Raw genomic sequence first — 13,512 nt, 5'->3', positions numbered from 1 at the left:
TATAGACTATGCCCTTTGAATTCTTTGGAACATTTTTCTTTCTGAGACAGAATCTGTAAACACATTAAATCTCCAGCAAGCCTTCTGGGAAAACATCTACCCAAAACAACAAGGTTTTCTTTATGAAAACCTTATGTCTTAGGGTTTATTGCTGTGAAAAAAAAAAAAAAAAAACCCATACCTGCAGCCACTCTTAAAAAGGAAAGCATTTAATTGGGATTGGCTTACAGCTCAAAGTTTTAGTCCATTGTCATCATGGTAGGAAACATGGCAGCATGGGAAACAGGCAGACATGGTGCTGGAGAAGTACCCTTGAGTACCTGGTTTGAGCATCTGAAACCCCAAATCTCACCCCTAGTGACACACTTCCTCCAACAAGGCCACACCTCCTAATAGTGCCACTCCCTGTGAGCCTATAGGGGCCATTTCATTCAAACCCCATATTTTACTTTGTGTGGCCAGCATAGGACTTCTATAGTTAGTCCTCATTGTTCTAGGTGTTTGTTTAGTTTTGTTTTGTTGTTTTGTTTTGTTTGTTGCAGGTCTGCTTACCTGCACTCCAGAGAATACAAAGATTACTAGAATCCAAACTGAAACCCAAACACTAAATAATTCCTGGTCCTTCTGTTCACAAAATACCAAATGTACAATTTTGCCCATTGTTATATTTGCTCAAAATATCCCTCTAATCTGGAGTTAGAGCTGACCTCCTGGACACCTTTCCACATGCATATATGCTAAGCCCTGCTTCAGGTCCTTGTCACTGCCCTGTTGAAACATCCCCACTCTACATGTCCAGTACTGCTAGGTTCTCTACATCTCTTATGAGTGCCTACAAGTAGTCAAATAGTTTTGTGTTATTTCCTGGGTGTGTATTGGGAAATGTAAGAATTCTACCTCTTAACCTTCCAGGTTCTTTTCAGGTATTACTCTAACTGGTATCTAGTTTGTAGTGGATGATTTTTTAAATATTTATTTCACTTATTTTTATTCTCACACCTTGGATAAAATACAGATTTATTCATTCATATGGAGATTTCTTGAAGTCACTACATTCAACACATGCTTTGGACTACTAAATATATAATTTATCCTCCCAACAAAGGACAGTTCGTATTCCTATGTATTCTGTCCTGATAGTGGGCTGCTGGAAATAAAGTAAGAGTCTATTACTTTGTCAAGTAGGAAAATTAGGAATTTGGACTAGGGACGGCTTGGATAGCATAGTCACCAAGCAGAATCTGGCCTGGGGTTCTATCCTCAGCACTCCAAAAAAAAAAAAAAAAAAAAAGTGACAAGTTAATTTTAAATTGTCTATTTAGCCCCAACTGTATATGTATTGTTTAACTATATAGTGCACTCTGGATTGATGGTAAGCCCCTGGTTCACACTGGTAATAGCATAGAAAGAGAAAGAATTCTGGTCCATCCGGCTCTATGGAAGCCTCACCTGGTGAAATCAGCACATGTATAAAAAAGCTAGCTGGTCTATTAGGTGTGACATGATTTGTTCCAGGCTAGAAGGAGATCAGAAGGAAGGCTGGACAATGAATTACTTTTTTCATTGTTCTGACCAAAGCAACAAAAGGAAGGAAAGGTTTCTTCAGGCTTACAGTTTGAGAGTTCAGCCCATCATTGCAGGACCGTGAAGCAGCTGGCCAACACTGCACCAGCAGTCAGGAAGCAGAGAGACAAATGCTACTCTGCAGATTCCAGCCTGTGGGATGGTGGTGCCACATACAACCAGACTAGGCCTTCTTCCTCAGTTAAAATCTTCCTGGATGTATTCTTAGATCACAACTAGAAGTAGGTTTCCACGGTTATTGTAAGTCCCAGTCAGGTTGACAATGAAGATTAACCATTATAAGTCAATTTGGATACAGCTGTTATAATATTGAGAAAAAATGAGATAAGTCTCAGTTTGCTTCATTGTTGAAAGTCAGTGGGGTGTTTCAGGATTTTCTATGAATTAGGCAGAAAAAGAAGATCACAATTAAGATGTTTAACTATGCAGCTACTGTGTTTAGCCCTTAGTAAAGTGAGGCAGACCGTGAGCATGCCATACAGCTGATGGCTTCATGATACTGGCTTCCCATCTTCTTGTCACTTAGACAATTAGTAGCTAATGATGGTATTATGTATATATGAAATAATTTCTGAGACTTTCTAGACATCTTCAAGCACTTATGTAACTTCTAGGGGATTTTTTTTTAATTCCTTGCCAACATGACTACATCAAGAAAATCATACTGTAGCTTCATGTTTTAATCCATTATTAGAAACTGCCAGACAGCACCCTGTTATTACATTTGAATGAGTGTTCTTGTCGGACATCAGCCACCGCAATGAATTTTCTAGTTATTGAAGTCATTATGGGATATTTCCAGCTCACATAAGCACCCTTTCTGTTCTAATTATGGGATGGAGTTAGGATAAAAGCTGATCCTGAGTCACAAGAGCGTGTGGGGGCCAGAGGCTCGGGTCTGCTGACAGGCTCTCACTCTCTGAGAAGCGCTTTGCCCCCACTCACTTTAGCTGATGACGTCAATGCATTATTTCCTGTCAATATGAAAAGAATGCTAACTTGGGAGGTGTAAGACAGTTTTCATCCCATCTCTATTTCCATTATAATTCTCCAAAAAGAAAAGCACTCTGGAAAGAGGTCTCTATCCATACCTGAACCAGAGGGATAATTACGGTGAGGGAGAACAAAAGGAGTAAAATGAGGTTTAAATGCCCCTGCTGTGTAATTTGGGAAAGTGTGTGTGTGTGTGTGTGTGTGTGTGTGTGTGTGTGTGTTTGTGTGCATGTATATCAATTTAGCAATTTAGTTTTGAGCTTTATAATGAAGACTGTAGATGTTTGAAATTCCACTGGTATCAGGAAAGTAGACTAGCCCAGAATCCATATCCAGGACATAAACAATGTGTGCCTTTGTCTCAGCTAGAGAATGGGATACACTCCAGCAAGTATCTCTCAGAGGACTGAGGAGCTGGCAAAAATGATACCTTCCTGAGCCTTCCCGAGCGTGTGCTGCACGCCAGCAGAGGGCAGAGCTGCAGAAGATTGGTTCGGATTAAGCCTGTCTTCTGAGCTTCCCAGTGAGTCAGTCAAACCCAGGGGACCTCATTTTCATTATTGTGAAGTGATCCTGCCAGACGCGAATTTATGTCTCTGCTGTAGGTGTCTGGCTTTATCCGATGACCTCTATCTAATTAAACCCACTGTGTTTCACATGACTCACGGATCTCATAATGTATACGGGAACTTGAGGCTTTTATTTGGGGGAAGACCAGGGGATCAAACCCAGGCTTCTATGCATATGTTGCTTCACAGACATTAATTCTGAGCCCCATAGTTCTTTTTAATTTAAATCCGTACCCACCTCAGTTGAAGCTGACCATGACTCCTTTGTACTTTAGCTTTCTTTGTCTGGCTGATCATGACAAGAAGTGAAAGGAGAGGGGAATTAAGGGGCGGTAATCAGAAGCCGAGAAAAAGAAGTAGCAACAAAATGGATTTTGAATGATTCTTAGAGGAATTCCAGCACATATGAGCAGTGGGGAGCAGCGAAACTGGGCCAAGTAGGATGCCTCCAAGGCGTCAGCCTGGGAAAGGCACAGGAGTGTCCTAATACTACTGCAGGGGTGGAAGTGTTTGCCAATGGTCATACACTACCGGGAGCTTTTATACATTCAGTTTTGATGACAACTTTATAATAAACTTAGCCACTGCTTTACTAGAAAGTTTTGAGACTCTTGAGCTCATCAGTCTATGGCTCTACCCAGGAGATGTGAACCAACACACATTCACACCTATTTGGGAACCTACAGCAGACCAAAGAAACAATTCCACCAAATCCAGTATAGGGATCCAGTCAGTTTATTGAACTTATTTATAGGATTGTGGACAAGGACTTGCTTACAAGAACATGAATGGCTCCAAGGTCCCTGGATCATCAGAATCCCAGCCCAGTATGGGTAACTCAGCCAGAGCCTCAACTTGGAGCTGTGGTCCCAGAAATGATTAGAAGGGAGCTGAAGGATGCTGATCCGTGTCTATAACTTTATGCGTGCGGATGAGGGGGAATATTACCTTCCCTGTGAAGCTGCCTGTTCTACTGGTTGGAGGGGAGGCTCTGGATCCTTGCTTGAAATCTCTGTATCAAAAGAAGGAGTTTAACCCTGAAGCCACCATATCCTAAAAGAGACAAACTTGATGTTAAAAATGTAAGTTCTAACCAGACATAACACCATGATGCTAACCCAAGGTCCCAGAAAGCTGACATGATGACTATCCATTGAGCTTGTGGAAAATACAAAAGATAACTGTAAAAGGGAACCCAATGGAGAAATAGGCAAAAACAGTATGAGGTTGCAGTCATGGAGAGCAGCCGTTTGAGAAGATAATGAAGACAATGCGACATCGAGGACGTTATAACTATAATAGATTTATGAATAGGGCTTATTTTTATCTTTAAGCAAGAAATCAACCTTTCTGTCTACACCTTGTTTATCTGCAGGACTCAGTTTCCTTCTTCTTGGTAACTGAATAGTAGTAAGGATATGGTTGTCCACACCACCTCCTCAACCTCATCCCCCATTGTTTCCCTTTTGGGAGACAGGGTTTACATGTGAGCAAAGGTTACCTAGGACATTAGAAGTGTCCCCTTGTGACTTCCCTTTGTGTCGTGCCCTGTTCTGGCAGAGTTCAAGCAAACTAAAAGTCAATTTTCCGGGATCTTAAAGGGAAACAAAAGAAAAGGGGCCTCTTGCCCACATCCGGAGTCCCTTAGATACTCTAATAGTTTCAGACTGTTCCCACGTCCATCATACTCTCGCACATCTCTGGTGGTACCGAGTGTACCCTACCGTAGGGCTAGCAACACTAGATTTTGCTGCTAGCTTTTCTAGGCTTTCTCCTTCTGCTGCCTGGGTTTGAACCAGTCACCTGAGCTGTGCACTATTGAACTGTAACTCCCTGGGATAATCACCCCGCAGCTTATTTCTTTGATCTCAGTGACGTAATAAGTCTGCCTTAAGTTCCCTCCCCAAAAGAAAGCATGAACGTGTGGGTTGCTAGGTTCTTGTTCACATGATGGTAACCAGATTGCCATCCTAGTTAAAGGACAGATAAGTTGCTTTTTTTTTTTTTTTTTTTTTTTTTTTTGGTTTTTGGTTTGGGTTTTGGTTTTTCGAGACAGGGTTTCTCTGTGTAGCCCTGGCTGTCCTGAAACTCACTCTGTAGACCAGGCTGGCCTCGAACCCAGAAATCCGCCTGCCTCTGCCTCCCAAGTGCTGGGATTAAAGGCGTGTGCCACCACCGCCCGGCAAGCTGCTTTATCTTATGATATTTACCTGGTTTTTTGTTTTGAATCTCATGCTCCGGTGTGGGGTGGGGTGAGGTGGGGTGGGGTGGGGTAGGGGTGTCTTATGACCTGTAAGACTAAACACATGCTTCTGGAATGAAACTCTCTATAATAAACAAAGAAGGAGAAGATCAGAGTGTATCAGTGGGGAAAACCAGAAGGAAACAAAGGATGGGAACAAGGGGATCCAGGAAGAAGTGATGGGAAATCAGCTAGAGCGGCCCAACCTTCTACATACTGAGGCTGCCTGTCCAACCCCTAGACAACTGTTAGCCTGGTTTCCTACCCCTCAAGCTATGCCATGACCTGCATCACATTCCTCAGCCCCTGGGCCCATTGTACTGTAACTTCAGACTTTCAAGCCCAGACCCCATCAGGGATTGTATTTAACCCACAGGGCCCCTAGCAAGAGCCACGCACAAACCCACAAACCATCAGAATCCTGGGAGTGGAGTGGGCTTCTGCATTGCACCAGCACTTCCCACTCATCCTGTATGTGGATGCAGTCCTTCCACCTCTGTTGACCATAAGCCTCTGTGGGCTACATGTGGGGCTTCAGAGCAGGAATGTCTCAGAGACAGAACCTTGGAGCACAAAGGCTTGGGGCATGAGCTGTCTGGAACCAGTCTGCCAATCTCCATGGGACCCAGGGAGGAAATAGAAATGGGAGAAAGAGATGCTTCTGGGGAAGCCAGCAGTTATATGTGCCATGGATGCAGAACTTCCACAAAGATGCCACCATATTGGCATCATGGCCGTTGCCACATTCATGCTGCCATGTTGGTATAATGACGGTGACCACGTGGGCAGTACCGTCTTTGGCAGACTCAGATAACTGGCACCCACCAACGGCCACCAGACAGATTCGGTTGCATCTGGCAGGGTACCTCTGAGGTATGTGCCTAGCTTTTTTGGCATAGCGTGGTATGCATGTCACAAGTGAGGGGCTCATACTGTGGTCATCTGTAGACCCGTAATTAAGAGTTTGAAGGCTGTACAGTTGGGGCACTTTGGAGGGGAGGGGTCAGTGGGACAAGGACCTGAGAATAGCCTTATCCTATGACTGCATCCCACAGTTGCAGTGAAGGAGACATGGGTTGGATCTAGTGGGCTGATCTACTGTCAGAGCCTCAGCTGCTTGGTGAGGGCTTTGAGATTCACAGGTGAAAATGAAAGGAAGGGCAGAAAGTAGAAAGACAGAGCGGCTTGAAAGGTGGGACTCTTGTTAAAGAAGAGAAGCAAAGCATTCTGGGCTTCTTTCTGAATAGAAATTTTTAAGAGATTAGAACCATAAACCTCAACTCCTGGCTTCCTAGCTTACCATATCTGTTGGAGGTATCCATCAGTGTTCCGTTGGCATCCAATGGGATTCTTCAGGTTCTTCTGTCCAGGAACTAAGACTTAAACCAGGGACACATGGCTAGAGGTCCAGAGCAGATGTTTTAAAGGTCAGAGACTCAATGATGTCTTTTTTTTTTCCCAGAAAATTAAAACCTTCACAGCTCGCTTGTCTAGCATAGGTTTTGATTGTTTGTTTGTTTGTTTGTTGTTTTTGCGTGCACATTCTGTTTGTTACGCCAGCCTTGATGAGTACAATTTTCAGGCTGTCTCACACTGGTTTCTTTTATAGGATGATGTGATGTCACTCTGCCTCACCGATTGGAATCAGAGTTACTGTGCCGATTATCACTGGCTCCTCCTCGGCATTAGAAACTCTTCCCATTTGTCTGCTTATATTCTGTGCATTTATTTTTCATATTTAGAGTGTCTGAGTGACTGGTACAAATCCCTGATGCTGTGATTTACATATAAAGCTAAATTTAAAAATAAAAAAAACTTTTAGCTCTGTCTCTAACGCCTTGAATTTACGCACATCATTAATGTAATTGCTTGGGAATTCTAAAGGCCTTCTTTTTGCTAGAAAAAAAAAGTGACTAAAGCAAGACTGTCATTTTCCCCCAAATTGCTTTTATGTAACAATCTTATGCAGGAAAAAAAAAAAAAAGGTAGAAAACCAAATACAATGTGGGCAGAAAAGGCACTAGGGAACTATTTATGCTTTCCTTAGCGTGGTATGCACGTCACAAGTGAGGGGCTCATACTGTGGTCATCTGTAGACCTGTAATTAAGAATTTGAAGGCTGTACAGCTGCTGTTAACATAAAGGACTCTTTTTGTTGTTGTTGTTGTTTTAGGTCTTTGTCTTTTGTCGTTTTCATATTATGTTACTAAGTAGTGACTGGAGTTAATATGAAGTAGTGAGTCACTTTTTAAACAGTAAGTTCTCCTAGTTCGTTTGATATACTCAAAAGTTAGCATTGCTTCTGAAAGCTATAGGGTCTGGGGAGAGGCTTCTGTGGTTACAACTGTCTTAGCTATTGTTTTACTGCTTTGACAATGCACCATGACCAAGACAACTTACAAAAGGCTTTATTGGTATTGAAGCTTACAGTACAAGAGGGTGAATCCTGTAGCAAGATACCATCCCACTACATTTGTATGAAGCTCAGTGACTGGGCTGTATGAGAGGTAGGCAGAGTGGGGAGAGGAAGAGGAGAAGGAAGAGGAGGAGCTAGGGCAGAGATGTAGGAGCCATGGAGAACCACGCATGTATTGAGAGCAGTCCTCGGTAACAACTTACATCTAGGTTAGTTAATTGGCTAACACTTCTAATTGTGTGGGCGTCTTGATATTTGAGCATTACCAAATATATAAAGCTATTGGATAATCTTTAAACATTAGAGTCTCATTTCTACCGAGTATCGTGTGGATGGTGGGATGGTCTGGGCTCAGCCCAGCCTTGTAGAGAGAGCATGGAAGATTAGCGGAGCCATCTCCCACGCTGGCATCTCGTGGGTGGCAGGGCTGATGCTTCTGGCCCTCCTGAGCCAGCGGCCTGAGCAAAGCAGCAGCAAGAACATGCAGCCACTCGTGGCCTCGGACCTTGCCTAATCAGGAAGATGGCAGGCCCCATACCACAAGGCACACCGGGTGCTGCCGCTTTAAATATCACCTTCAACAGAATCTGTGACCATAATGTGAGCAGGCAGACAGGCAGGGTGCTGGACAGTAGCAGAGAGTTTACATTTGATCCACAAGCACAAAGCAAAGAGAGGGAAGGGGAGGGGGAGGAGAGAGACAGAAGAGAGAAGAGAAACTGGGAAATGGTGTGGGCTTTGGAAATTTCAAAGCCTGCCTACAGTAACACACCTCCTTCAACAAGGCCACACTTCCTAGTCCTCACCAAACAATTCCACCAACTGAGGACTGAGTATTCAAACAAAAAAATAGGAATAATATTCACACCCCAGGAACCAATCCTTTAACCTGTGAAGGGAAAGCACTAAGGCATTTCCTTGGCCCAAACAACAGAAAGTTTATGGAAATGTAATTCTAGGAGACAGCCAGGTTACAGCCCCAGCAAACAGCAGAACTTGTCAGCTCTTGTTACATGGCTCTAGATGTAGAGTCAAGAAGGACACAGAAAGGGGTTGTGGGATCTTCCTCTATGGTTATGGAAAGCTGCTGAGGTCAACCATAAAGCAGGGGTGTCCCAGAATGAAGTTGTGATGGTAAAGCCTGGATTATGTTGGAAACTCCAAGACACTGGAGATACTAGGCCCTTGGAATTGCCATTGGGATCCAGGCCCTGACTGCTAAGGAGTGTTTCAGACAGGGTGTGGACCAGCCCAAAAGAGGGAAAACTGTTGCAGTCAACAAAGCTGAAAGGAATTGGATATCTGAAGAGAGATTTGTCCTTGGGGATAGAGATACAGAATTCTGGAGTTTGCCCTTCTAGGTTTTCCTGTTGTTTTGGACCCATGTTTCCTTACTGCTCTGCTCTCTCTTTCTCCGTTTTGGAGTGGTGATGTATATTCTGTGCCATCATACATTGGAAATTATTTGCTCTTTCGATTTTGATTTTATAGGAATTATAATTAAGAGATTGCCATGGGTCTCAGGACAGACTTTGGACTTGTAAACAGTAATCAGACTGAAAGACAATGAGAAATTTTGTTTACATTGAACTGAATGCATCTTGCATTATGATGTGTTTGAATGAGAATGGCCCCATACACTCATATGCATGAATGCTCAGTTCCTGGTTACTGTGACTGTCAGGAAGAATTAACAGGTTGGCCTCATTGGATGAGGTGTGACCTTGTTGAAGAAGGTGTGTCACTGACAGTAGACTTTGAGGGTATCAAGCCCTTGCCAGGCTCAGTGTCTGTGTATCTGTGTCTCTCTCTGTGTCTATTTCTGTCTCTCACTCTTTCTGTCTGTCCCTGTCTTTGTGTCTCTCCTCTCTCTCTCTCTCTCTCTCTCTCTCTCTCTCTCTCTCTCTCTCTCTCTCTCTCTCTGCCTTTCTGTCTATCTCTCTTTCTGTCTCTCCTCTCTATCTCTCTCTGTCTTTCTGTCTCTGAATCTCTTTGTGTCTCTTCTCTCTCTCTCTCTCTCTCTCTCTCTCTCTCTCTCTCTCTCCCTCTCTCCCTCCCTCCCTCCCTCCCTCCCTCCCTCCCTCCCTCTTTCTGCTTGCTGTGTAAGGATCGGGATGTAAAGCTCTCAGCTACTGCTCCAGAGCCATTCCTGTCTGGTTTCGATCATGATGATCATGGACTAACCTTCTAAAACTGTAATGAAGCCCCAAATTATATGCATTCTTTTATAAGAGTTGCTTTGGCCATGGTGTCTCTTCGCAGCAACAGAACAACAATGAAGACATTGGTCTTTTGCTTTTTTATTCTGAACTTCATTTTTTGAATTTTTATGGAGTTTCCTTGCATTGTTTTTTCTTCTTATTAAAATAATAATAGTGTATTATTCATAAAAATACAAAAAATAATAAAAATAATAGTGTATTATTATTAATACACTATTATTAATAGTAAAAAAATAATAGTATATTATTTTAATACACTATTATTAATAGTAAAAAAATAATAGTGTATTATTCATACACTATTTTCTGATCATGGTTTTCCCTTCCTCAACTCCTCTTAGTGGATCATAACTACATAGACTACAACATTTCCACCTCAGTGTACTGACCCAGGAAACCCCGGAGGGTTGCTCTGTCTCATGTCTCTTCAAGTTAGAAATCAGTTCTCGTTTGTGGCAGCTGAGTACAAAACAGTGCATGGCTCGCCCACTCTGGAATTGTATCAAACTCTAATTGTGTGGATTTGCATGTATATTCTACATTTCATTCTCAATTTAATATGACTATTTGCATATGTATGTTTAGGACAAAGGATTTTAATTTTCTAAGAAAAATATGTTTACCAGTTGGTTTTTTTTTTTTAGGACGTTGAAGAATTTCCAAATACATAGAACATAATCACATTAATTTCCACAGCTACATCCTAAAACACTGAACTAAGACATGTTTTTCAGGTGTGAAAATGAAACCAACTTCAAAGCAGAAGATGTTCACTGGGCTTACAGTTTCTGCCCTACCCCGTACTCCTGGACAGCACTCGTGGGCCTGGTGTTATATCTTGTTTTCTTTGCACCTGGTAAGCAGGGCTTTGTTAACCTTTGCATTGTGTTGTCCCCCCCTTGGAAGAGTCAGGCTACTGTGTTTCGTGCCGTAGGTGATTTTTACTGTAGCTTTCATTATTTACTTCTCAGGAATGGGACCAATGCCCTGGACTGTGAACTCTGAAATCTATCCTCTCTGGGCAAGAAGTACAGGAAATGCATGCTCAGCTGGAATAAACTGGATTTTCAACGTGCTGGTTTCCTTGACCTTTTTACACACAGCCGAGTATCTTACATATTATGGTGAGAGAATGTTTTTCAGTGTCCTTTCGTTGTGATTTCTGATACTCTATCCTTAGACAGCCTGGATTTCTGAGAGAGAGGCTACATCCTTATGCTTTGGCTCCTCATGAGGAGCATTGTACAGGTTTCACCACTCCAGGGATTCTGGACAATGTGTCTGGGCAAGTTCTCTTTTTCTAAGCTTCTTGTCTCCAAGTGCACATGAATACCCCCCATAATTCTTCTAACCCTGAGCATCTCCATGCCTGCCAGGATGGAAATCCTTACAGCACAGCTTTCAGTTTAACAAGGAAGCAAACAGAAAGTGATAAGGTACCGGAGACAGGGCTGATGAGATCTCCCATGGGAAGGATGGAGCCCCACACCTAAGCAGAGTAGGTGTAAGCCCGAAAGTAGCTCACCCATTTGGGACACTGAGCCAGCCACCAGATCATCTGTCCAACCAGGACATGCATTCTGGCACCATAGAGCCCAGCACTTACCACTTCCAGACCCAGGGACAAAAGCCTTAAGATGAAAATGTGTAGAGACTGCAGCTTTAGGGAAATGCTGGTGGGTAATGGCACATTACAGAAGTTCTTTGCAAAGCGATTTCAAACCTGTGTTTGCTAAAGTAAGAAGATCTTGTTCTGTCCCCTCCTAACCCTCCACCCACCACACCCATAGTTGCCTTATCTACTTGATTTTATAAGTTGTGATAATATTAAGTTGGGATAATTTTTTAAAGATGGAATGTAAAGCCACTGTATTATTATCTCCATAAGCCCACGTGATGTATGTGACATTTATTCTATGTCTGGTCCCCTCTGATGCCTCCCCAGCAGACATTATCCTATCACATGCTCTGGTCATGCCCCTACCTTTGCTATACACCAGGAGGCCCACAAAGCCAGGCTTGTGCTTCATCCAACACGGTGCTCTTGTCAGGGGACTAGGAGGGCAAGCATCATGTTCACCAGTGTAAGAATGACAATTGTGAGGGAGTGAACAGATCTACTTCCTCTGTCTTCAGGACCTTCTGCTACGGTATTGCCGTGCTTTATACTATGAAGCCGATGGTTTCTTACCTTCTCTCCCATTAACCACTTGGAACATCTAGGACGGTAGTTCTCAACCTGTGGCTGATGACCATCAGAAAACATATTCTGGGTGGTTTTAAGGAACCCCTAACCATAAATTTACTTTTGTTGATACTTCATAACTGTGGTTTCCTTACAGTTTTGTCTCAGTTACTAAGACCATCATAAAGATGTGTTTTTCCAATAGTCATAACACACAGGCGGAGAACCACTGATCTAGAAACATTTGTTTTCTTGAGAAGGAAAATCATAAGCTGGTGGTGTGTTTAGAATATTCAGCTTTATGCCTCTTAACAGTTAATAATGCTTCTATAAGCTCACAGACTTGTCTTCACGACATGATGACAGGCACTACTTGTCATTGAAGATCCTTGAGAATACGTAAATATACGAAGCCTTCTGGATAGACTAAGAGCCCAAGAGGCGTTTTTATAGAGATGGGCAGAATAAAAATTCCTGCAGTAAACTTTCACTAGCAAAGTGATCTTGGGGTGAGGTAGGAGGCACCGGAGGGGACCAGACTGCTCTTCTCAGTGGTTTTGCATGGCAGGACTTCATATGTACCACGTGAACTTATCCAATGTGAGAGCAAATCTATCCTGTTAGAAAAAGCATGGGCAGCTGACTGTATGGTTTAGATATGGCCTGAGTTGGCTTTTGTCAGGAGTGCGTAGGGAGAAGCCATCCTTCCCTCCTGTCAATACCCTGGCCCCTTAGTTCTGTTAACAGTGGGGACATGTGGCCAGTCTGGTTAGACTTTTGGGCTCATATTTTAATCTGTAGGTGAATGATTTATGAAAGTGTGTTTCTATTTATTCCTCATTAATAAGTATGCATCCTGATTGTGTACTTCCATGGAAATATCCATAACCTCTTTCCTCTATTTTTTTTCTATTTTTTTTATAAGATCTGAAGTTTCAATTCCTTCCTAAGCATCAGTTCTTAGACTTTCATTGCAAGATTGTTCAGTGATAATCATTGCTAAAAGTAACCAGGGTAAGACAAGCACGAGACCTGTACCTACCAGATATAGGTAAATAAATCCCATAGAGAGCAGTATATTAAAGTTATCCATTATTGGAGTATTGAAACTGAAATGTGTTCATTGACTGTTCTAGTATATTTCCCAAATATTGGTATCCCAGGCTGAGAAAGAAATTTAAGAGAAAGGCATGGGATGACCTCCACATGTGAGCATAAAAAACAGGGAGAGGGGAATTGCCATGAGTTCCATGGAGCCATTAACTCAGCAGATCATCACTGGACCAGGTCAGGGAAATCTA

At 42.7% G+C, this 13,512-nt stretch overlaps 1 protein-coding gene across 1 annotated transcript in view; it reads left to right on the top strand.

Annotated features, from left to right (window-relative positions):
* Slc2a13 (solute carrier family 2 member 13) overlaps nucleotides 1–13,512 on the top strand; it is a 299,073-nt gene that overhangs the window by 282,952 nt on the left and 2,609 nt on the right. The window contains exons 8-9 of the mRNA XM_034516933.2: nucleotides 10,761–10,882; nucleotides 10,998–11,150. Coding sequence (XP_034372824.1) covers nucleotides 10,761–10,882; nucleotides 10,998–11,150 — 275 coding nt within the window. The remainder of the gene's footprint in view (nucleotides 1–10,760; nucleotides 10,883–10,997; nucleotides 11,151–13,512) is intronic.

The sequence above is a fragment of the Arvicanthis niloticus genome, chromosome 13 (genome assembly GCF_011762505.2).
Source record: "Arvicanthis niloticus isolate mArvNil1 chromosome 13, mArvNil1.pat.X, whole genome shotgun sequence".
Classification (NCBI taxonomy): Eukaryota; Metazoa; Chordata; class Mammalia; order Rodentia; family Muridae; genus Arvicanthis; species Arvicanthis niloticus.
This window is presented reverse-complemented; position numbering and strand designations above follow the sequence as displayed.